This window comes from Mercenaria mercenaria, chromosome 7 (genome assembly GCF_021730395.1).
Source record: "Mercenaria mercenaria strain notata chromosome 7, MADL_Memer_1, whole genome shotgun sequence".
Lineage (NCBI taxonomy): Eukaryota > Metazoa > Mollusca > Bivalvia > Venerida > Veneridae > Mercenaria > Mercenaria mercenaria.
The window spans coordinates 6,119,430-6,145,285 of NC_069367.1; the positions used below are offsets into that span (position 1 = coordinate 6,119,430).

The 25,856-nt window shown below is 34.9% G+C and overlaps 2 protein-coding genes across 3 annotated transcripts in view; one reads left to right on the forward strand and one right to left on the reverse strand.

Annotated features, from left to right (window-relative positions):
• LOC123555065 (anosmin-1-like) overlaps window positions 1–20,287 on the reverse strand; it is a 51,091-nt gene extending 30,804 nt beyond the window's left edge. The window contains exons 1-2 of one of the 2 annotated variants that reach the window (XM_045345610.2): window positions 20,037–20,287; window positions 3,232–3,300 (exon numbers count right to left, since the gene is read on the reverse strand). In XM_045345610.2, the coding sequence (XP_045201545.2) occupies window positions 3,232–3,300; window positions 20,037–20,183 (216 nt within the window). In that variant the 5' untranslated portion in view covers window positions 20,184–20,287. The remainder of the gene's footprint in view (window positions 1–3,231; window positions 3,301–20,036) is intronic. The other variant, XM_045345612.2, reaches the window with a different exon arrangement.
• A 95-nt stretch (window positions 20,288–20,382) lies between these two features.
• Window positions 20,383–25,856, forward strand: part of LOC123555066 (intraflagellar transport protein 81 homolog) — a 28,341-nt gene continuing 22,867 nt past the window's right edge. Inside the window, exons 1-3 of the mRNA XM_045345613.2 lie at window positions 20,383–20,504; window positions 24,286–24,466; window positions 25,649–25,740. Of these exons, the coding sequence (XP_045201548.1) occupies window positions 24,323–24,466; window positions 25,649–25,740 (236 nt within the window). The 5' untranslated portion in view covers window positions 20,383–20,504; window positions 24,286–24,322. The remainder of the gene's footprint in view (window positions 20,505–24,285; window positions 24,467–25,648; window positions 25,741–25,856) is intronic.

Sequence of the window (25,856 nt, forward strand, 5' to 3'; positions counted from 1 at the left end):
ATATAGCATTTATTTCCAGACATCTAAAAAAAAAAAAAAATTTGTCGTCAAACGATCTGGAGGCCAGTCCCTTTAACTAGATCATCTGTTCATTACTGTCAGAGCTATTACAATACAAAGCTGTTCAAATGTCTCAAAAAGGTTGTTGATAGCTGTACTATTTTGATTTATTATGGAAATGATTTATTTTTCCTTTACTTCAAATATTGTGAATGCAAACATACTGATGGTAAAAGTTCACTCAACTTATACTTTTCTGCTTATTACACGAAAAGTTTCCACTGGTCAACTTGTAAATATGCAGCGGACAAGTTATAAATTCTGTGAATTTCCAGTTTTAAAGTATGAATTATTAAAAAGGGTCAAGTCTTACAACCAGTCACGTAATGCTATCCTTTAGTGTTATGTAGGTGCACTTTCAACAAAAAGGTACAATTAAAGATTAAAGAGAATGATGTTGTTTGTAAATCATATAATATTTATAAACCCAGAAGTACATGAGTTTCAAAAATCTTGTATGCAGTGACTAAATTGGCCTTTTGGTATTATGACCCCAAAATTGTAGAAGTCATTTCATGTAGGGCTAAACATTCTCCAGTACTACAACAAAACTGCTTAAGTCCCATGGCCATTCAGACATTGATCAACTGCTTTAAGGTCTCACAGCCACTGTGACCTTGACCAAAAGCTGAAGACCCATAGCAACTGTGACCTTGACCATTGATCTTAAGATAAAATTGCTCTGAGTCATCAGATTATGAACCAAAGGCAATTGTCAGGCCCTACATCCAGGTGTTCTCCTGTTGGTTTGAACGTGACTTTTATTCTGAAGGTCAATGTCACCTTGACATTGAATGTCTTGACCCAAAATTATAAGAAAAGATCATTTATTGACAAAAAACAATAATCCTATAAAATTTGGTGGCTGTAAATCTAAAAAGACTTAATATGTGCTATTGACTGAAACACTTCAGCCTCAAGGTTACTTTGGCTTTGACCTTTTGTAACCTACTGACCTATAAAACAATTTAGGTCAATTTCTGTCAACAGGCAAATATCCTGCAAAGTTTGGCCAGCTGTCGGCTTATTTAACATTCTTCATTTACTGATCTAAAACCAAATAGAAAGACTATGAGAGAGAATATTCACATGGGAAACTGGGAAAACCGTAACTTTCATAACACTGTTCCCATGTCACATAGTTGTTTTGTACTGATAGATAACCCATTTTTTGCAACAGAATTGTCAAAATATATTCTTCGTAAACATTCAGATGAATTAAATATTACTTTACTACCATCAATGATTTTACATTTACATTGAATTTTAAGTGGCCTTGCTTCAGTAACCCTCATTTCAATAAGTTACACTTCACCTCAAAAATATTTCACTACAGTTATATTATTGAATTACTATCCTAACTTTTACCTGTACACTGTGTTGAAATTATACACACTTTCCTCATAACTCAGAATGGCAGTCAGCTTATACCAGTGCTCCGGTGTTCCCTGTTAGTAATTACTTACTGAAGATAATCTTCTCCATACTATTCGCTAGAGGTGATGAAAGAATAGCCCCATTCAGACATGCAGTCAGTCTTACAGTCATAGAAAACAATATTACACCATGTCTAGAGACCGTACTGTAGGGCTCGACCGTATGGACTGCCCTATTGCCGGGGGCAGGTGAAATTTGAGTGAAGAGAGGCAGGCAAAAAATCATACTCAGCTGTGCGTTGGGAAAGTGAAGTATATGGAAGTTCTCATGAAATACTTCTAAGAAAATCATATACTACTGTTTTCTTTCAATAATTCTCATCACATCACTATGCTACATTGTGGCAACCAAAACTGGGATCAGGCAAGTAAACAAAAGAGTTGAAGTTGCGCCCTATATCTTAAAAAGCTATAGGCAAGTGCTGAGATCTACACAGTTAAAGTCAAGCCCTGCACTCACTACTTCTCTATTCATAGTCTTGTCTTCTAACAGTTACCTGAGTAATAAGACTTAAAGCACAATAAAGTTTATATTAGCCATGTTCTCTTCACACACTTGAAAAATTTGAAGTGGAAACAACTTTTGTGCAGTAGTGTACACACTTCAATTCAATTCATAATGTATTGTCATTTCTGCTGAATCATCCCCTGGTAAAATTTATGCATTTTATCTTCATTTTTATTTGCCACTCTATCAATGTAAATTACATGTGGAAAAACGATTGTGTTAAATACCGCAGAATAGATTTAAACACTGGGGTCAAAAATATCATAAACCCACAATTTCAATGGTTGATGAAAGCCATGAATAATTAGAGAAAAAAGCCCACTAACAAATATGAAGTTATTAAGAAACGAAAAGACAGGTGGTAGGTCCTCTTCGTTGTTTATGTGTGAAAACTGTACTTCATTGAGATATGGAAGCAAAAAAACATTATCAACAAACTAGATCAAAACAAAATAACCTCACATTTGCACAGGTGGCAGTAAAAACGGTAAGTTTTTGCAAGTTGTTTTGCTTTTCAGTTTTAGGTTGAACTGATTTATTTAAGTTAACTTTTGAAGATAGCTTTTCATTTAGTCCCCTTTGACCAAGAGTATAAAAACACTGTTTGGGGACCAGTCTCAAAATTCCAGCCTCTGATTGGTTGTTTTCTGATCACATGTTTGCAACTGACCAATGGCAAGCTGGCAGTCTGAGACTGGTATCCAAACTTAGATTCATAACCTTGGAACTAGTCTTATATAGGTCATAACCTAACAATGATTCAAATCCACTGTACTGCCACAAAAGCTCATACTTCTTAGAGGAAAAAGAACCTAAAGAACCTGAGAGCTCCAAAAATATGTCTAACATCCTGTCATGTGCGTAAGAGTTCATTAATTGGTCTGGTAAAAATTTTCGATTTAAAATTGGCTGACTCAGATCCTACAGCTACTTTCATGCATTTACGGTGGATGAAATCATTCAAGTAAAAAATCAGGCACAACTGCAGGTAGAACCATGGACCTATCACAAGGTAGTTTTATGATTCATTGTAAAAAGAGGAAGGTGGAAACCAAGTGACTGACAGAGGTCAATGGCAGGTGATAATCAGTCTGTGAATTTTACCACTCAACCCTAGAGGCCACTAGAGCTGGACTGAAGAAGAAAGAAAGAGTCCTGATTTTTCCCCGTTTTTGAATTCTATAAAGCAGCAGATAAAGAAAAAGATAGAAATTGATAAGCCCTTACCTCAAAACATTTGGCGTTATTCTTACAGTGGTCTATCATGAATTTTCTGTGACTGTTTCTGTCTTTACCCTGCAATATACAAATAAAATCAAAATATTACTTAGGTTTAACAAAAACAACTAACTATCTTAGCTTTAAAACCTTCTTCACAACATTTTCAACTGTTGTCTCATGTTCAAAGACTCCATTATAACTTTCATACTTAAGGTATTGAACTACAGAATCTGTGCCTCTTTAACAACTTGCTCTTCAATAACTTTAACAGCACATGTAGTTTATTATGCCCAAGGACCAGAACCTTCAATCATGATATTTTAATATATATTGACCTAATATCATAAAAATATAATTATTTTGTAAAGGTACAAAATCCTGATATAACCACATTTAACTCAACTTCAATAGCTACATTTTAGTGTCAATGAATCTCTGCAGAATTTAATGTCTTCCCTACCTATTATACACTTACTGGACCCAAAGACAAAACTTTCTTCCTGGGGTGTAATTTTAAGGGCAAAGGGTTAACAGTTTTGACTATTAACCTGAGCAACCTATTCAATAAGACTTAGTGGGTTTTTTTGTGTTTTTTTTGCATGACATGAGAAATATTATTGTTTTTTTTTTTTCTTTCCTAAATTTCAAAGAACTTTTAATACATTAATTAGGTCTAAATGTACACTGGTTACCTAAATATTTTGCTTTGTAGGGATTAAGTACAGGATCTTGCATCTTATGCAATATTTTTTTTACATAATTAACAAGCAAAGCTTCTAAAATGACTCAACTTGCAGTACAAAAACCTGCAAAATCAAGACTGTACTTTCAACCCCTTACAGCTCTGCAAACAAAATAAATAATGATACAAAAGATTGAAAACTGCACACCACTTCATGTCTAAATGTTAAAGTCATAGTGCTCTATCAATGATGGAAAAGACATGGTAAATCCGAGATAAAACATGCCAATATAACAAGCAAACAATAGCAGGGGGCAGCCAATAGTTACACTTATATCTCTATGTAATCATGGACTTTGAACTTTATATACTTTGTCAATGCGACCCTTCTAAAATGAGCCACTTACAGTAACATTTTGTTCCTTTCTTCATGTGTGTTTGTGCATGTGTGTGCTTTTGTATGCATGTTGTAGAGATCGAGTAGTTGGCAAGAGCAAGCTCGTTTATAAGAAAATGATAAAACAATTAATAAATCATGTGCAAATACCCTCTAAAGCTGAGAAAAGACATGGACCTATTTCATTAAGAACTTTTTCAATCATGGCCTAAGCAGTGTCTGAACCTTAGCAGTTTTATTAACAAGGTCCACTGCTCTTAGATCCATTTTGGCAACCAGGTAATAGGACCACTGATCTTGAAGCCATATTGGCAATCTTATCTGTTAGAACTCCTGATCTTGGAGCCATTTTGGCAATATTATGTACTATGACCCCTACGCTTGAAGCCGTATTGGCAGTATTATCTACTAGAACCACTGCTCTTGGGAGTCATTCTGGCAATAATATCTACTACGACCCATACTCTTGAAGTCATTTTTGCAATAATTGTTATCTACTAGGACCCATATTTTTGGAGCTACTTTGGCAATATTATCTACTTAGGACCACTGCTCTTGGTGTCATTTTGGCAATATGTCTATGCCCTCTATGCTTGGAGCCATTTTGGTAATATTATCTACTAGGACCACAGCTCTTGGAGCCATTTTGGCAATATTATCTACTAGAACCCATACTCTTGAAGCAATATTGGCAATATTATCTACTAGAACTGCTGCTCTTGGAACCATTTAGGCAATATTTTCTACTACAACCCCTACTCTTGAAGAGATATTTGACAATATTATCTACTAGGACCACTGCTCTTGAAGCCATATTGGCAACATTATCTACTAGGACCACTGCTCTTGAAGCCATATTGGCAATAATATCTATTAACTGCTCCTGGAGCCATTTTTGCAACCTTTTCAACTTAGGACCTCCACTCTGACCCATTTTGGCAACCTTATCAACTAGGGCCACCACTCTAAGCCATTTTGGCAAACTTACCAACTAAAAGCACTGCTCTTGGAGCCAGTTTGTCAACCTTATCAGGAACACAACTCTTAGAGCCATTTTTGGCAACCTTACCTACTAGGAGCACTACACTTGGAGCCATTTTTGGCAATCTTATCTACTACTGACTGCAAACATTGTCAGCAAGTTTGGTGAAGATTGGATGAAATATGTTCAACTTAGAGAATGGACAAGGCTTAAGTTAGATTTAAGTTTTTCAAGTAATTCAAGGGCCATAATCCAAGAGTGCCTGGGGTGATTTGGCTGGTTATCAAACTTGGCCGAGATATTATGCCTGAAAAAGATTATCAACAAGTTTGTTGAAGATCAGATGAAAACTGTTTGATTTAGAAAGCAGACATGCTTTGGATGACAGGTGTATAAAAAGGAGCACCTCTCTGCCTGGATCACTTTTTGGTAAACAGAAGGAATTGAATAAAGCCTGGCTGGAGATGCATATGACTGTAAGGTAAATAACAAGATCTTATAATATTCCATCCACTGATAGTCTTCAATAAAATAGAAGCCTGGCTGTAGTCAATATACCTAGTAGAGGATAATTGTTTGCTGGTTTTCCCCAACAAAAATCTATTGTATACTTTTTTGCAATATCACATTAACCTTAAAGGCAAAAAAACTGATGACATTTCAAAAGATAAATCCTTATCATGAATGGTGTTTTTTTTCTTCACAGTATTGTAAGGTATCAAGTGATTTTTGGCACACTTTTATTTCATTCAAAAATTTTAATTACCTTCAAATAGGTAACTCAATAAACGAACTGAGCTGCCAAAACATGACAAATCATTCTTTACGAGTAATTAACGGATGATTCCGGTCTTCGACGGGTCAACCGTTCATTTGAACGGCAGGGGGGCATGTGTATTCAATTTCTATAGACAAGTGGAATAAAGCCAAATAAAGTCATTCATAATGAGAGACATATGGTTAAATATATATAAAAGACTGGAACAGACACTTAAATGATCATTAATACGGACAGTACGCATGACCTCGAACAACGTCAAAAGAAAACCTTCCAAGGTGATTAAGCAAATTTTGAATATTATAGCATCATTTGCATTCAACGTAAACAATCGCATAACAGAGTCCAAACATTTACTAATGCTTAAAACAGTATAATTACCATTACCCTGCTAAATTTCTATAATGAGCTTCTCTATCTTTCAATTTGGACAGTACCATTAATTGTTAAAAAGGGTGCTTACCAAAAAGTTACTGACTGAATGGTGAACAGTGCAGATCTTGATCAGACTGCAAAGATGTGTTGGCTGATCATGATCTACACTGGTAGCAAAGGCAGAATCAATCGTGTCCAGCATGGTATGGGCTAACTGTACGTTCCAGATTTTTGTCATTGATATATATATTTCTTATTTATATTCAACTGAAGGAAGGTAATACATTTCCAACATTGTATTTAAGAGTTTACATCAACTTGCCTAATACTTATATATGCTTTTGTATGGGGAAAAAGGACACTGCGGTCCAGTACTCGTGCCATTATATAATTAGGCTGCGACTCAATGCAGAGTTGGAGTGCCGGTATATTAGACTTATATAATGGCTCAGTACCGGTATTCATGCCTTTATTTGGGAATATGGAGACTGCGGCCAAGTATTGATGGAAATACCTTAAAGACCTGCTCTAGTTCTACATTTTAACCTTAAATTGTCACTGAAAAAACATGAAACTCCTGACTACAAACAGCGATGCCTGTCAAAATAGAGTCTATTCTATATAAAAATTCTATGTCCCCTGGTTTTGTGTGCTAAAGTGGGGTGCATGGCCGTTAACTGTTACCTACTGCAATCATGGATTGCATACACACAACAGAATTTGAATAGCTGTGGAGCAGGGCATGAAATTGTGGTGCTTGTGTCAAAGTACTCACGGAGATTATGGCCTAGTCCTCATGCCTTTATATTGAAATATGGCGAATATGGTCTATTGCTCTGCCTATATACTAAAACAGTGGAGACTATGATGCCTTTATTTAGTAATTATGGAGCAAATGGGCAATTATTCAAGCCTTTATACTGGAACATGGAGACTAAATTGGCCTGGTACTCATGCCTCTAAGAGAATATGGAGACTACAGACCAAATACTTGTGCCTCTACACTGTAACAATTGGAGACTACTGCCTAGTGCTTGTGCCTAAGTTACATGGAATTATGAAGACCATGACTATCACAAGCTGGGAGCCATACTATTATATATGCCCTACCCCCCAAAACCCCCGCTTAGTAACCCCTACCTCCATATTATTTCACCTCACCTTCCTAAAACTTGAAATAAGTATTTCTTATACCAAAGCCAGAGAAAAATTTATGCCTATATGACAATAAAAATCACTCAATCATTATGAATTTTGTATGTCAATTCACTGGTAAATGAATGGGTATTTCATTCCTTAAAACCTATTTATCTATAAAATTTCATATCCAGTTACAAAATCAACTTGCAGTCATGAATGAAGTTGGCTTACCTCTACAACAATGGAAAAGTTCACTATCTGACACCGAAAGTAATTATTCAAGATCGACAGACAGTTAAGAATATTTGTCAATAAATAAATACAAAGGAAATTTCACACAGCGACTCTTACGGATTCGCATTTTCAATAAAAGTAATAAATACTCACTGTATGCGTTTCAAATTGCTATTACAAACTGCAAAGAAATATTTAAATAAAATGCAAATTGGCAAAATTTGATGTTATTTTAGAGCCGTTTTAAGAGTTTAATTATTTTTTGCACATAAATAACTGAATTGTCTATTATAATAATTGATGAACAAATTTATAACTTCAAAATAGGACACTTTAATTAAGTAAATACTTTAGTCAAAAAAAAAAAAAAAAAAAAAAAATGACCTCTTTTTTGGACCTCATTAGACAAAAAAGAAAAAAAAGAGCTTAATTTTCTTTCCTCAAAATGTGATTATGTATTCAGGTGATTATGTATTCAAATTTCATTAATTCACATGTTATTACTTGACATTTAAACAGTTTAATTTGTACACAAGTGATAACTGTCCTATAGTCGCATTTATGCAGATATATAGTTATTTCAATTTTGTTTTTGTTGGGTTTAACATCACACTGACACAATTGTAGGTCATACGTATGGCAACTCTCCAGCTTTTGATGGTGGAGGAAAGACCTACTAATGACCCGCTATGCATTATTTCATCACTCCAGGCAGGCACTTTGGCAGAACCACTAAACTTCAATAAGCCAGTTGAAGGGCTTCCTCTCATAAAGAATTCAATGCCCCCAGCGAGGCTCGAACCAAAACCAGTGTGGAGCAAGTGATACGAAGTCAGAGATCTCGATTTTAACCACTTGATCACGGAGGCCCCCAAGTCATTTTAGCAGAAAGGACTTTCAGCCAAAGAAAAACAAAAATTATTTTAAAGCGCCACTGAGACTTGGTAACATGAATTATCAATGCTGTAACACTGAAAAGGAAAACTGAACAGTGTTTCACATGTCGTTCTTTAGCCCAATTCTCCTCTCCATAAAGTGCTGAATTTTTGGCTTTGTTTTTTGGTGTTTTTTTTTTCAAACTAAATCTGTTACCGGTAGTACATATTTAACCTTAAGCCTGCTGCCAGCAAGTGACTCTGCCTTTGCAACCAGTGCAGACGAAGATCAGCCTGCACATCCGTGCAGTCTGATCATGGTCTGCACTGTTTGCTGTTCAGTAAGTATCTTTTTGGTAAGCACCACTTTTAACAGTTAATGGTACTGTCTAAATTGGAAGATGGACAAGTTCATTTTAGAAATTTAGCAAGGTAAGGGTTAAACTGCAAGACAATGAGCCATTTTAAAGTCATTTTCCCTGCTTTAGTCTCTATTTACCACTCCCAATGGACCCTGCGCCATTCCCGCAACACAGCCACCCCGCCTATACCGAAAAATAACACTGTAGAAGACAACAGAAAATAAGTTACATCCAGCAATGTGTAGCAAAACAATAATGACTACATGGAAAGATGCACAACAAAAATACAGATTTTCAATTCAATATTAAATATTCACCTCAGTGTTTGACCAATTAACTTTAACTGTTTGGGTACAAGGTACTTTTTTATCACTGTAATAAGAAAATGATAAAGGAATAGCAAAACACATCTTTAGCCCATAGAGTACACAAAATGATCTATTTTAATATCACCATTTTTATTAGATAGACACGATCCATATTTAAGACCAAAATAAGCCATTCAAATATCTAAACCTTAGTGGGGGAGTTTTAGCTTCACAAAGACTCATTTTCTGTCGCGTCCAATTCACACTTTTTTTCAAACATATTAAATTCTGATCTTTAAACATTTTAACTACTGGGTTATTAATGTCACAAATATTTGTGAATGATACCTTCTTCAATCCATGTCCCTATGGTATCCTAGTTATTATGTATACACAGCTGACCCTGTCTAAGCCGACACCTGTATTAAACATCCTTTTACCTTAACAGTTAGCCTGCTAAATTTCTAAAATGGACTGGTTTACCATTCAATTTTGGCAGTACCATTTATCATTCAAAGGGGTGTTTACTGAAAATTTACAGACTGAATGGCAAACAGTGCAGATCTTGATCAGACTGTACAGGTGTGGAGGCAATCATATCTTCACTAGTCTCAAAGGCAGAATCAATTGTGTCTGGCATGGAAGTATTTTTAAAATTTGGTTTTCTAACCTGGTTTCCCAACCAAGATAAAACTTTGTTTGTTTGTTTGTTTTGGGTTTAACGCCGTTTTTCAACAGTATTTCAGTCATGTAACGGCGGGCAGTTAACCTAACCAGTGTTCCTGGATTCTGTACCAGTACAAACCTGTTCTCCGCAAGTAACTGACAACTTCTCCACATGAATCAGAGGTGGAGGACTAATGATTTCAGACACAATGTCGTTTATCAAATAGTCACGGAGAACATACGCCCAGCCCGAGGATCGAACTCACGACCCCGCGATCCGTAGACCGATGCTCTACCTACTGAGCTAAGCGGGCAGGTCAAGATAAAACTATACATTATATTTTAGCATTCAATGTAAGTATAAACTTGATAAATTTACTTTAGTTAGCCTAGGGAATAATATGAATACAAGAACTATATTATATCTGTCAAAGATTTGCATTTAAAATTACATAATTATTTTGCTGAAATTCATTAGAAATGCAAGTTCATAAAATGTGCCGAACAATGAGAAAACCAACATAGTGCATTTGCGACTAGCATTAATCCAGATCAGCCTATGCATCTGCGCAGTTTGGTCAGGATCCATGCTGTTCACTTTCAAAGAGTATTGCAGTTGCAGAAACTGTTAGCAAACAGCATGGATCCTGACCAGACTATGATGATGTGCAGGCTGGTCTGGATCCATGCTGATCGCAAACGCACTATGTTGGTTTTCTCATGGCTCGGTTTAAATTATTATTACCTCCTTTTGTGACAGACTGGAAATGAATGATTTCCTTGCAAAGCTTAGCACATAGTTCAATTAACCCTTACCCCCTAAATTTCTAAAATGAACTTGTCCAGTCTTTCAATATGGACAGTACCATTGACAGTTTCCAAAAGATACTGACTGATTAATGAACAGTGTAGATCTTGATCAGACTGCAAGGATGTACAGATTGATCATCATCTACACTGGTCGTAAAGGCAGAATCAATCCTGTCCAGTATGATAAGGGTTAAATTACAGATTGTTGAAATAATTATCCCATTATGTATTAAGAATTGGGGTCTTTTTTTTCACCAATTTTTAAAAGAAGGGAAGGCACCTGGGCCAAAACAGAGCTTGGTATTTGGGAAAATGGGAATAAAAATCCTGCTGTAAAGTTGTCTTTCTGGGAAAAATGCATGATTTTAAAGGAAATGTTCAGCTATAAACGGCCCTATTATAGATGGAAAAAGGCTCCAGTAATTCCACAACTAAGTTGCAGCCATATTGCAATTTAATATATGATACAAAAACATGGTGTGAAAGTGCAATATCGCGTCATAACATAGTGTTTTCACATAGCATTATTGTTCCATCAAATTATACTTCAAACTGTTCTCCTTTACCCATCGACAGGACAAAGAAGCAGAATAACAACACCGAGCCCTAATTTGGAGCATCGTACTGAGGTGACAGTATCGGAAGGTTACATAATATGGTTATGATCCCAGGAAATCAGTTCAGATATTACCTTAGACTCATTCATTCATGAAAATACCCATTACCTCCATTCCAGCACACGCACTCAAGGCACAGTACCAGCGGGACCGCGAACCAACACTATAGTCTCCACAGGTACCTAGTAAGTCGGCCGATATGTAAAGTGTGCCTATCACTCCTTTTTGAAGTGCACAATCATTTTTTACATTAATTTTATCAGAAGGCTGGTAAAGTACTTTGTAATGGTAATTTGTCTCAATTCAAGATAAACCGGTTCAAAAGGCTAATTACTTTTTTTCCAAACTTCTCAATAGGAGAGACTGACTAAGCACTTGATAATATCAAAACCACAGTTCTATAAGAAGGCCATCCAAAATTTTTATTTGCTTTTAAAACCAGCGTTACATATTTAAATTTTCTTAGTATTTTGTTAATGTTTTAGATTTACCGCCAATTTTTTACATTTTTTGGACAACAGTATTTCTGATATTTTACAGTACAGTCAGCTACCTTAAGCTGTACACTAGTACTTAAATTGTTTGCTGCAAGTAAACTTCCAAGCTCTCCACACGAATCAGAAGTTGACTGTGAACAACTGATTTCAGATCCTATCAAATCATCACAGAAAACACAATGCTTCCTCGAATGTTTAACCCTTATCTAATGCTGAACACGACTGATTCACTAATAAAATAAAAATTGTTTTCTTCAATCTTCTACGCAATGATCTCCCTTACCTACAGGTAGAGATTTCTGAAATTGAATTAAGGGAAGCAACTTCTGCATGCAAACACTGCCCCAGTCAAAGTAAGAAAACTCATATTTGGAGAGTTATTATTTCGTACTGGTAACAGGAAGAGTTTAATATTATTGAGTTCAAGGCTATAATTTTCTCCAACCTTTTCAGGGTTCTAGCCAGGATTTTGTGAAGGCATGTTGCTGAAAGGTATTTATGAAAGGAGCGAAGTCGTCAAAGGGGTGGGTGCGGGAGAGGTACCCCCTCCTGCTGGGGGGGGATGGGGGGGCCACCCCCAGAAAATTTTGAATTACTGCAACTCTTTTGGTGCATTCTGGTGCATTTCAGAGTGAAAAACACAGTGTTATTTTCAATGTTTAATAAGCATCATTTACACAAGTTTTTACACAAACATCTATTTCAGCTGGATTTTTACTTGAAAAATGCACATAATTCCACTTCAATATAAAAAAAATCGCAAAAAAAAAATTTACCGACCTACCTACCCTAATTTTTTTGAGCATGTTACCAGAAACAAACAATTTTTTTCTATGCCTAATGCATATGTATCAGTTGAGTGGGGTCACATAACTCACAACATAATTTCTATTGACTTGTTCTGGAACAAAAAAACAGGATCCTTATCAATCTGATCCAAAGTCCAATTCCTGCTGCAGGGCGCATCAGCAAAGAATTAAACTCAATTCATCTAACAACCTGCAGAAATGTTCAAACCTGGCTGGGGATTCCCTCAGAATGGGTCAAAATCATACATTGAAAGGTGAATGAAAGATTTTTGCGAATGTCACTGAAAAAACTCTTCTGCTTTAGACTTTTACAAAATTTTATTAACTACCAGTATTTATATTTACCAATATGTTAATGAAATTTTTCAACATAAAATGAAAAATTGAACAAGAGCACCGCCTTGCGGGTGCTGACGCTCATCTGATTTTTTTTTGTGTAATAGAAATATTGTCCTACCCATGATTTTCTAAGTCTAAAAAGGGCCATCATTCTTGCAAAAAGCAGGATAGAGTTATGTTTCTTGATGTTCAGTGTCCACTTATGATGGTGAAAAACTGTTGCAAGTTTTAAAGCAATAGCTTTGATAGTTTATGAGAAAAGTTGACTTAAACATAATACTCAACCAAGAAAATGATTTTCTAAGTCCAAAAGGGGCAATAATTATTGCAAAAAGCAGGATGGAGTTATGTTGCTTGCTGTACAGGGTCAGCTTATGATGGTGAACAAGTGTTGCAAGTTTCAAAGCAATAGCTTTGATAGTTTAAGAGAAAAAGTTGACCTAAACATAAAACTTAACCAAGAAATCTGATATTTTCTAAGTCCAAAAAGGGCCATAAATCTTGCAAAAAGCAGGATGGAGTTATGTCTCTTGCTGTACAGGGTCAACTTATGATGGTGAACAAGTGTTGCAAGTTTTAAAGCAATAGCTTTGACAGTTTAGGAGAAAAGCTGACCTAAACATAAAACTTAACCAAGAAAACTGATTTTCTAAGTCCAAAAGGGGCAATAATTCTTGCAAAAAGCAAGATGGAGTTATGTTTCTTGATGTACAGGGTCTGCTTATGATGGTGAACAAGTATTCCAAGTTTCAAAGCAATAGCTTTGATAGTTTAGGAGAAAAGTTGACCTAAACATAAAAACATAAAACTTAACCAAGAAATCTGATATTTTCTAAGTACAAAAGGGGCCATAAATCTTGCAAAAATCAAGATGGAGTTATGTTTCTTGCTATACAGGGTCAGCTTATGATGGTGAACAAGTATTCCAAGTTTCAAAGCAATAGCTTTGATAGTTTAGGAGAAAAGCTGACCTAAACATAAAACTTAACCAGGCAACGCCGACGCAGACGCCGACGCCGACGCCGACAACCGCTCAAGTGATGACAATAACTCATCATTTTTTTTCAAAAAATCAGATGAGCTAAAAAGGATTAATTCTAGCCTTCTTTCGACATTACTGCACAAAATTGTAAGGCTGAATCTGTTTTCATTTAAATGTAAAGAACAACTTTGGTCCAAATTTTATGCATTTTAGTAGTAAAAGTATCGATTAAAATCTTTTCTCTGCGCTAACACAAAATTTGCATATCTTGCTTTTCTGGCACATTTTAACGTATTTATTCATCTCGCACTAAATAAACATTCCAATAAAAACTTGATGCAACAAAATTTTGCAATTCAAATATCACACTGACATTTTCAAAATTTACCGGAAACAAAATTAAATGTGCCCTATGATTGAAATATCCAAGCTTAAAACTGAAGGACCAGACATCCAGTCCACATTTTATTTTGAAAGTTGTTTAATTACTAGCATGACTAGTAATTAATTAATTACACAAAAATGTTTAATGTTCTAAACCCCTTAAATTGGATTTAAGTGTAAATACCTAAAGTTTAAAGTTAAGTTTATTGCCCTTATGCAGTGACCATTTAAAACTGCTGTGTTTAAAACAAGTTGATATTTTAAAACTGACAACTAAAATCCATTATATAATTATGAAATGACATACTGCAATAACTGGTGAAAAGTCTTGAAACTGTACATAGCTCAGTGCATTTTACTTTAAATAACTTATTCAATTACTTTATTTATTTTATTTTGTTAGCCTAACAGTTAGGTTTAACATCGCACCGACACAATTATAGGTCATATATGGCGATGGTGGAGGAAGGCCGCAGGTGCCTCTCTGTGCATTATTTCATCACGAGAGGGCACTTGGGTAGAACCACCGACCTTCCGTAAACCAGTTGGATGGCTTCCTCACATGAAGAATTCAACGCCCCGTGTGAGGTTCGAACCCACATTGATGACGGGCAAGTGATTTGAAGTCAGTGACCTTAACCACTTGGCCACAGAGGCCCACTCAATTTACAAAAATAGCTATGTTTTAAAAAATTTGTTCATGATCTTAACCTTTACCCTGCTATATTTCTAAAATGGACGGGTCATTTAATTTGGGCAGCACCGTTTATTATTCGAATGGGGTGTTCACTGAAAATTTACTGTCTGTCTGAATAGCAAACAGTGCAGACCATGATAAACCTGCATGGATGCTGTGTTTAACCCTTAACCTCCTATATTTCTATAATGAACTGGTCCATCTTTCAATTTGGACAGTACCACTTATTACTCAAAGGGATTACGGATGTGCAGGCTGATCTTGGTCTGCACTGGTCGCAAAGGCAGAATCATCTGCCGCCAGCAGGCTAAGGGTTAACCAATACTAATTAAGTCAGTCTTTTAAACATGCACAATTGTTAAACCTGACGTGAGTATTCCTGGGTTCTGTGCCAGTGCAAAGCTGCCATTAGCCAGCTACTAAAGTACTACAGACTTCATACATACAAGAGTCAGATGTTTAGAAATCACTGCATAGTTCGCCAAATTGAGCAAGGACATTTTTTAATTCTCATTTTCATTCTTCTCTTATAGATGAGTTTTGCTTTAGAATGTATATACACTGTTAAGCCTTATAATGATGTCACTGGGTGGGGAGTGCAACTCCAAGTGGGGAGGGGGTGGTTTACTATGAGCGGGAGAGGCCTTTGCCTGTTGTTTTTGAAAAAAAAATTACTTAGTATTTGGGCAATGGGAATATAAATCTCCAGGGAAATTGCACGTCTTGATGGAAATTTTAAGATGACTTCGATCTAAAAACAGCCCCTGCAACAGAAGGAAAAGAGCCCTGGATATGCTAATTGGGAGTGCTTGCACTTTACTCTCCAAATATTTATAATAATCAAACTCAACAACCTTAAAAGAAAGAAAAGCCGAGTTTCAAATTAAGCCAATACACAACAATAAACTACCCCCTGTAAGAAAATTATCGCAAAAAGAGCAAGGAATGGGATTATGGGTGTATCTATGTATTAGGCATGCTAGAATTAAGTGGCAAATTCTTTCTAAACATGATATAACACTTTTAAACCATCTTCAAGTTTAAAGAAGCTCTTCCGCATACTTTGGGTAGAAGTGTTCAAATTTTTTTTTGAAGAAATGAAGTTATTTCAAAATTTTATAAAAACTGCACAAACGTAAAAATACCACACAAACCTACATTGTGTACGTATTCTAAAACCTGTTAGTTGCAACATACTATAAAATGAATATTCTTACACTTTTAAGATTTTCTTTTTAATTATATAAACAAAGAATGATTTTACCGTGTCTTGTCTTGTCGATTTAAACACGTTTTGCAAAATTAGCTACTTTTGGCTATTCCGGTTTACTCCGTCCATTTACGCCTAAAAAAGGATTCCAGATTAGTTTCTCTTCATGATGTAATTCGAACATGTTAGAATGGAGATACTAAGGTTTTAGTTTTGCGTGCGTTTGTTGGCAAATAAAACATGTTTTTTCGTTCAGATGCATCGTAATTAATCACTAATAGGCCTTTGGCCTTCGTGATTAGATTACTATGCATCTGAACTTAAAACCGTGTTTTATTTGCCAACAAAGCATGAAAAACTAAAATTTCAAATGTGTCATAATTAATCACTTAGGCCTTCATGATAAAATTACAATGCACCTCAAAACCGTGTTTTATTTGCCAACAAAGCACACAAACCTAAAATTTATTTCCCAATTGCACTATCCTTGTATTAAAGTATTATACATTGTAATCATTTGGAAGTGACAAAAACATTGCAACACTTTTGAATTACAAAAAAACCCATCTCAACTTAATTATTTAATTGGGATAATTATAGATTTTAGTTTTGTGTGCTTTGCTGGCAAATAAAACATTGTTTTTAGTTCAGATGCTTAGTAATCTAATCATGAAGGCGGAAAGCACGCAAAACTAAAATCTATTTTCATTCTAACATGTTCGAATTACATCAGGAAAGGATACTAATCTGGAATCCTTTTTAGGAATAGCAAAAAGTTGGTTTTGTAAAGTATTGCGAATATGTTTTAATCAACAAGACAATACATGGTAAAGTCCTTTTTTGTTTATATTTAAAAAAAAATCTTAAAAATGTTAAATGATATTGATATAGAACTCATGACCTTAATAATATTATCTGAAATAGAATGTTGATCTGTGCATGATACAACTGTTTAACAGACGGTATTGAAAACATTTTCTCTCGAGAGCTATGAACTGGTTGGGGTATTGAAAATGATCTCTATCTTTGAGCTGGTTGCTTTAAGAGACGATAACCATAATAAATCTTTCATTCATACTCTGCATAAATACTTTCTCTCAATGATATGAAACAAAGAGAAAGATTGATTTTAAAGAATTTGAACAACCACTTGTGGCGATTTTAAGTTTTCTCAAATAAAGACAATTTGTTTGAAACAGAAAGTTTAAGAATTTCACTTTTAGAAGATGTTCATGGCCAAATGCATTATATCTTAAAAACTGTAATGACATCTTTTTAAGGGAGCAGAGGCTTAAAAATAAAGGTGGCCAGCCAGACTTAAAGGCTCATATTTAAATGCCTTTGTTTAAAATGTGGCTGTCACATTTCCGTTATGAACATAAAATACATAAATTTCTTGTTAAATCCCACTCCTAATAATTACTTCCTTTAACATTTGTCAAAGCTCTGGATATTGCTGAATACACTAGAATGATTAAATAAAATCCATTGTTTTTTATTACCTCCCTTTATGGATGTAACTGTAACAGCTATGTGCAATATTAAAGGTAGTGCCTATCTAATCATGTAGGTACCCATAACATCTATTTGAAAAGCTGTTTTATCTGTTTTCAAGATACAAATTTTAAGCATTATGGACCTTTAAGTCACACCGAGGACAGGAGTGGGGTGGGAAAAGTGGGGCATTAATATTTCCAGACTTGTGCTTCCAAAGAAAAAAAAGTTTTTTTTTCTGTTTTTTTTTTTTTCTAACTAAGTAAATGCAACTTTAAATAAGAATTCTAATGAGCGAACATTACCAATTCTGGCATACTTCTTCTGACATAACATTTTATTTGAACTTTAGTAAATATGGAAAGAGCTACATGTATATATAAAATACTATATATTGAATGAGGGTAAAATGGGGGATACTTCAGGTAGGCAAAGTGGCAACAAAAGAAGTTACTGCTAAGTTTCTGAAATGGACTGGTCTATCATTCAATTTTGGCAGTACCACTTATTACTTGAAGGGGTGTTCACTGAAAATTTACTGACTAAATAGCGAACAGTGCAGACCATGGTCAGACAGCACAGATGTGCAGGCTGATCTTGGTACATTGTATGCACTGGTCATGCTGGTTACAAAGGCAAAATCACTTGCCACCAGCAGGCTAAAGGCTAAAGAAGATATACTCTAGAAGTGTGAGTCAATTAAGAAAATCTTTTGCAATATCTAGCTTATGTTATGAATATTTTCTTCTTAAAGGGAGGTAAAATATGTATAACGGGACTTACACATGTAAATTTCTGTATTAATTTTATCATAAGTGCTGAACCAGTCAATTTCTTTGGCATATAGGATTTTTTTTCAAATCCAAGTTACAGAAAACTGAAAAAGTTTAAAGCAAATTATATTTTCACTCTAAAATATGCCACAAGTGTCTAAATTTATATTCGCAATTAAATGAAGTGACACCAATTTTCAAATATTTTAGGATCTTTCTTAAATCAGGATTTAACCTACCTACAAAAATCAGATGTTACCAGATTGTAAAAAAAATGTTCATACATACAAATGTATACTTTAATTGTCATGGACTGAGATATATAAAATTATAATAATAATATATTAATAAGTTTTTTTCAATTCTTCTTCTTGCCATCTATTCTATAATAAAATACATTAAATTCCAATAAACAGGTGAAAATATAAAATTTAAAGTAGTTAATCATATATTTGAGCATGCAACCTTTTATAATATTTTTCAAATATTCTGTCAGAAATTTAAAGAACAAAAGGACCCATGATTAAGACAGGATCCTGAATGTAAATTCTATGTTTTATCAGCTGTTATAAAAATTTTGTAATGATCCCCTTTAATATGAAAGTATTTAAAAAGCAGAACATATCTGGTTTTATATTTGCATATTTTGATAGATACTGGGGTATTTCATGAATCTGAACCTAAAGACAAGTCTTAAAATGCTGAACTTATTTAGCAGTCAATTTCTTTTATTTCCAATTCATGAATTTATGATAATTTTCTTGTTTTTACTTTGATTTGAGAAAATCGTTTGGCACTGTTATAGAATGGAATATATAACTTTTACAAAAATAATATTATTTTTTTAATATATTCAAATCATTCCTAAGCCAAACTACTGTTATCAAATATACAATTATGTTAAAAAGTATAGTTACATTAATATACAATATCCCCATAGTTTATTATAGCCGTTATAGGCCCAAAAATGCTGCATTCATATTTTACAGAAATGATAAATTAATGATTTTTTTTAAATAAATTTACAATATTTTTTTAACCAGTTAAAAGATACATGTAAATTTCAATGTTTATTTTTTTCTAAGTTGGAACTTAGATGAAACGTTACATGAAATTTCAATATTTTAATGAAAACCCACCTGTTTCATTGAACAAATTAAGCTGCCATGGTCAATACAGCTAAAGATGGTCAAGCAATAAACAGGTTTCATTCAAGCTAGTAATCAGGCCATCATCATGCACCTATGTAGAAACTTTGTAACTTTATTCACAAAGTTAGTTACAAAATCATGACAACATTTTCTTTTTGCTACTTAAATACCAAACATAAATCAATTTGTTATTTTGTATGTCAAAAGTTTTAGATCTACAAAACTTCACCAATTTTTTTTTTCACCTACCCCTCTCAACATGTCTTTGTGCTCTGTCAAGCATCTTGCTGCACACCTGGCGCTTAATAAACCATTCTGTCCTGCAACGACTGTCACACCAAAACTTAGAACAACAACTATGATAATTAAAAAACTTTTAAAAACTTCCATAATCATTCTGAACGTATATCTCTACACATTTTCAATACACACACTAGCATGCATGGTGACACAATCGTTGAATCGTTGACACTTCAGTAAACGGAACGCGGTTTTCATTGGCTAACAAAATTTCATTCACCTGGACGAGTCCATTCTCTCACCTGTCATAATTTTTGCAAAGTTACGTCCCCTTTTTCATGGGAAGAGTTACTTCCCTCAATTGACTGGTTTACCAGTTTTAGGTTTAGAAACCGTTTTTATAAAAAAAAGTTAGACGCTCCGTCAGAAATATTTTTGGTTGGGAAAGATTCCTGTTTGCGAAACAAACATTTCACGGTATTTTGTTCTTATAAAGATTTGAAATGGCACAAAAGATTTTTGGTTTGCTAAAATTACTTATGTGTCAAAGAATAAGCAGAAGATTTTTTATAGTTACTCATTTTGTTTTGTTAAACATTCATACAGCGTCCCTGTCAACCAAAGGTAACAGGTGGGTGGGGTATAGCATTAAAATGTATTTATGAGATTTTCAAAAGAATTTCATGGAAAGAAGTTAAATTAATTACAGTAATGAAATTGCCTCGGACACCTGCACTTTACCGGTACGCACATTAAATAAACACTCCTTATTTATTCTTACAGGGGCTGCCGCCCCCACACACCCGTTTTTCTTTTGGAAGTGTCAAGAGGTATGGATCCTTACCTCTAGAATCCGATTCTAGAGGTATGGATCGAAGCGTAAATAGCTGGGGAACACCAAATAAATCACGAGGATTCGAATTTGCAGTAAAAAAGATTAAAGATTAAACAAAATAATTTAAATTATGTTGTGAAAAAAATTATTTTAGAGTGATAATTAATCCATAGGGTATTTAGGTATTTATGTTTTCCACACATTTGGTAGCCCCTAAGAGATACAAGGGACGTTTTTCACAAACAGTTTCTTTTTGTTAATGTCGGTTAATTGATTATTAATTAATCAGGTCCGTGCCGATTATCATTATATCTTGTTAAATAACAAAATAAATAGGTGAATATTACTATATGTATTTTTTCCTGCTGCATTTCAAATATAATTCATTCAGTTTCAAGGGTAAGATTGACTCATTAATCTGTTATCAACAGATTATTTAATTTTTACAATAAACTAACTGGCACGGAACAGTGTATTCATTTGGAGTTCCTTGGTTATTTAGCTTTTGAAAGAAATGGTTAACAATCGGATGAACGTTGGTATCTGTAAACCATTTAGATCCATGTTTTAAGTGAACACTGGTTAAGCATTATTTGTTATTTCATTTTCAAGAAAATTTAAGATGTAAATACACCTAAATCTCTAGAAGAAAGGAGGTCCGTACCCCTAGAAAACCCCTAACAGTTTTGTCTAGAGGTACGGATCCGTACCTCTAGAATCAAATTCTAGGGGTACGGATCCGTACCCCTAGACACTTCCTTTTCTTTTTTTCTTATATGAATAGGTTATTGTTAGAATTTATTTAAATGATTGTAATGAGCACATCCTAACTTTTACAATCCTAGCAAGAAGTGCATACCAGTAAAGTGCATTCTAGCCATTGCCTCTGTTACAGGGTGTGAAAACTGTGTAGCCAGACCGGGACTTGAACCGGGGGTCTTGAAATATTGTTCCGATTCTCTACCGATTGAGCAATGGAGCTACCAGCCACCTACCTAATTTTGTTGAATAAATTGTGCGATTTATTGAAAATTTACAGTTAACCTTTAGCCCGCTGGCAGCAAGTAATTCTGCCTTTGCCACCTGGACAGATCTTCTAAGTCCAAATAATTGTACTCGAGCATTGAATATTGATCGCTACATTTTTTGACCGGTTGATATCTCCCTCCGAGTACAAACCAGATAAAGGTCAACAATGTGTAGACAACGTAAAATATCAGTATGTAAAATCAGTCTACCCAAGGTATCGTTATATAGACTAACCAAGATCAGCCTGCATCTGTATGCTATTCAGTCATAAATTTTCAGTGGTAACCCCTTTGAATAATAAGTGGTATTGCCCAAACTGAATGATGGACTAGTTCATTATAGAATTTGAGCAGGGTATGGATTAAATAATGTAATATGAAATATTAGAAACACAAATTTTAGATATAACAGTTAATTAAAGACACTAGCTGACCTCCAGATCGCAGACAGCAAAAAAGAAAATAGTTAGTTATCTGGAAATTATTGCTGTATTACTTAAGAAGGTTTTGAAACTTAGCTATTGACAGATTATATTTATAATTTGGCATTTTAACCCTTACCCTGCTAAATTTCTATAATGGACTGGTCCGTCGTTCAGTGTGGGCAGTACCACTTATTATTCAAAGGGATGTTCACTGAAAATTTACTGACCGGATAACGAACAGTACAGACCATGATCAGACTGCACGGATGTGCTGCATTGGTCGCAAAGGCAAAAGCAATTGCCACCAGCAGGCTCAAGGTTAAAGATAGACACAAAATACACACAAGTTTGCCTTTTATCATCTATGTCCTCTAGATGCCATATATTGATACAGAGTAGCTAAAAATCTGCACCCCAGTTATAGCTCTGAGGTGGGTTTATGGAATGCAAATTAAAAGTAATGGAACCAACGCTAAAACCTTGTTCTATATAACATGTATAACTTTGCAGTAGCTTTGAAAGTCATATAATTATATAGAAATATCAGGACGGAAACAACTTTTGATATGAAAACAGCATAGTTTCCAACGCATAATTTTTTATGTGTGGCAAATTTTGACACACACAAAAAAAAAAATGTGATTCATAATATTATATAAATTTATGTCTCCCCGTCTCCCCCAGGAGACATATTGTTTTTGCCCTGTCCGTCCATCCGTCTGTCCTTCCGTCCGTCCGTCCGTACGTCACACTTCATTTCCGAGCAATAACTGGAGAACCATTTGACCTAGAACACTCAAACTTCATAGGGTTGTAGGGCTGCTGTAGGAGATGACCCCTATTGTTTTTGGGGTCACTCCGTCAAAGGTCAAGGTCACAGGGGTCTGAACATTGAAAACCATTTCCGATCAATAACTAGAGAACCACTTGACCCAGAATGTTGAAACTTCATAGGATGATTGGTCATGAAGAGTAGATGACCCCTATTGATTTTGGGGTCACTCCGTCAAAGGTCAAGGTCACAGGGGCCTGAACATTGAAAACCATTTCCGATCAATAACTAGAGAACCACTTGACCCAGAATGTTGAAACTTCATAGGATGATTGTACATGCAAAGTAGATGACCCCTATCGATTTTGGGGTCACTCCATTAAAGGTCAAGGTCACAAGGGCCTGAACATTGAAAACCATTTCCGGTCAGTAACTTGAGAACCACTTGACCTTGAATGATGAAACTTCATAGGATGATTGCTCATGCAGAGTAGATGACCTGTAACGATTTTAGGGTGACTCTGTTAAAGGTCAAGGCCACAAGGGGCCTGAACATGGAAAACCATTTCCAATCAATAACTTGAGAACCTCTCGACCCAGAATGTTGAAACTTCATAGGATGATTGTGCATGCAGAGTAAATGACCCCTTTTGTTTTTGGGGTCACTCCGTTAAAGGTCAAGGTCACAGAGGCCTGAACATTGATAACCAGTTCCGATCAATAACTTGAGAACCACTTGACCCAGAATGTTGAAACTTCATAGGATGATTGAACATGCAGAGTAGATGACCCCTATTGATTTTGGGGTCAGTCTATTAAAGGTCAAGGTCACAGTGGCCTGTTCATGTAAAATCATTTTTTGGAAATAACTTGAGAACCACTTGACCTACAATGTTGAAACTTAATAGGATGATTGGACATGCAGAGTAGATGACCCCTACTTATTTTGAGGTCACTTGATCAAAGGTCAAGGTCACAGGAGCCTGAACAGTGACTTGAGAACCACTAGGCCAAGAGTGTTGAAATTTAGCGGGATGACTGGACATGCCAAGTAGATGATCCCTATTGCAGCCAACCATCAGTGTCTCTTTGACTTTCGCTCCTGACCCCTATTAACTTCTTGCCTATAGGACTTTGCATTGGGGGAGACATGCGCTTTTTTACAAAAGCATTTTCTAGTTTCACTGTTGTTTTGCAGGAGGTATTGGAGATAGTAAGACATCCAAGCTGCAGTCATGAGTGAGCAGCTCAAGTTCATAGTTCAGGAGTTGAACAAGGAACCCTTCAGCAAGAGTTACAACCTCATCAGCTTTGATTCCCTTGAACCCCTGCAGCTCTTGCAAGTTCTCAATGATGTACTTGGAGTCATTGATCCAAAAGTAAGACTTTTTAAAAACTTCTATAATTTGCTTATAATGTATATATTATCTCCGCACCTTTGATTCATGGGGAGAAGTTGGCATATACAACATGTATGCAGGGAAGAGGTTAATGCTGGTTTAGAATCCAGTAACACTGGTTAGATTATCTGGCAGACCTTGCCTGTCTGAAAAACTGCTGAAAAATGGCGCTAAAACAATAAACAAAACAAAAAAACTGTTACATATTCTTCAGTGTATTATTGAATTATAGCAACAAATTATATCTATTAATTTAAATTATAATACATTTGTAATGAAATAATGAAAAATAATACTTCTAAGGTACTTGCATTTATTGTTCCACTGGTTGCATGGGCCAAATGAGTAAAATTTGTTCTTAACAAGAACTATTGAATAAACAAGAAATAATAAGAGAAGTTGTAAATATATTATGTAACATCTGACAATACTTTACACTAACATGACTTATGTACACCAGATGCAAGACCTACTCGCGATTACGTCACTCGTAGAAATACTTTGGTTCACTAGGTGAACAATGTATATATTTCACACTGAAACCAACACTATATTGTTTCAATTTTTATTCATTAAAAAAAAAGAAAAAACAGTGTAAAAAGATTGGTTGAGTTTTAATGTTTAATGATTTTCAACATTGATCTGAGAATGAAGTATTTTATAAGGGAAATTGATACACATATATGTGTATATTAATAAATCTACATTATTCTCTTTGACAGAACGTCAAATTCTGGTGCATAACTGAGCAAGAAAGTGTTGACTTGCCTAACAATTTATCATTTGTTTAACCTTTAGCCTGCTGGCGGCAAGTATTTCTGCCTTTGAGACCAGTGTAGACTAAGATCAGCATGATCAGCCTGTGCAGGCTGATCATGATCTGCATTGTTCGCTATTCAGTCAGAAAATTTTCAGTGAACACCCCTTGGAATAATAAGTGGTACTGCCCAAATTGAAAGATGGACCAGTCCATTTTAGAAATTTAGCGGGCTGAAGGTTAAAAAATTTTTTATTTCCTGCTGAAGGCTTTGATGAATATTTATTATTGAAAACATTTCTTTAATTTTGTCAGTACTAAAAGCATCATAAAAATTAATCTATTTATTGTCACAAGTTTTCGTTTTATGCAAATCAAATTTAAATGTATTTTGAACTTTGTAGCAAGCAATTGATATCAGGGAGGAGACACCGGATATGACGGCCATCAGAATATTTGGATGTTTGAGGGTACTAAAGTATAAACCACAAACTGAGTAAGTAATATCCTGAATTGCCATTTTTTTCAAGGGAGATAAATGTTGCAAAAGTAAGGAACTTATGGTTCCCTATATTTTAAACTTGTATATATTATGTACTACTACCTTAATTT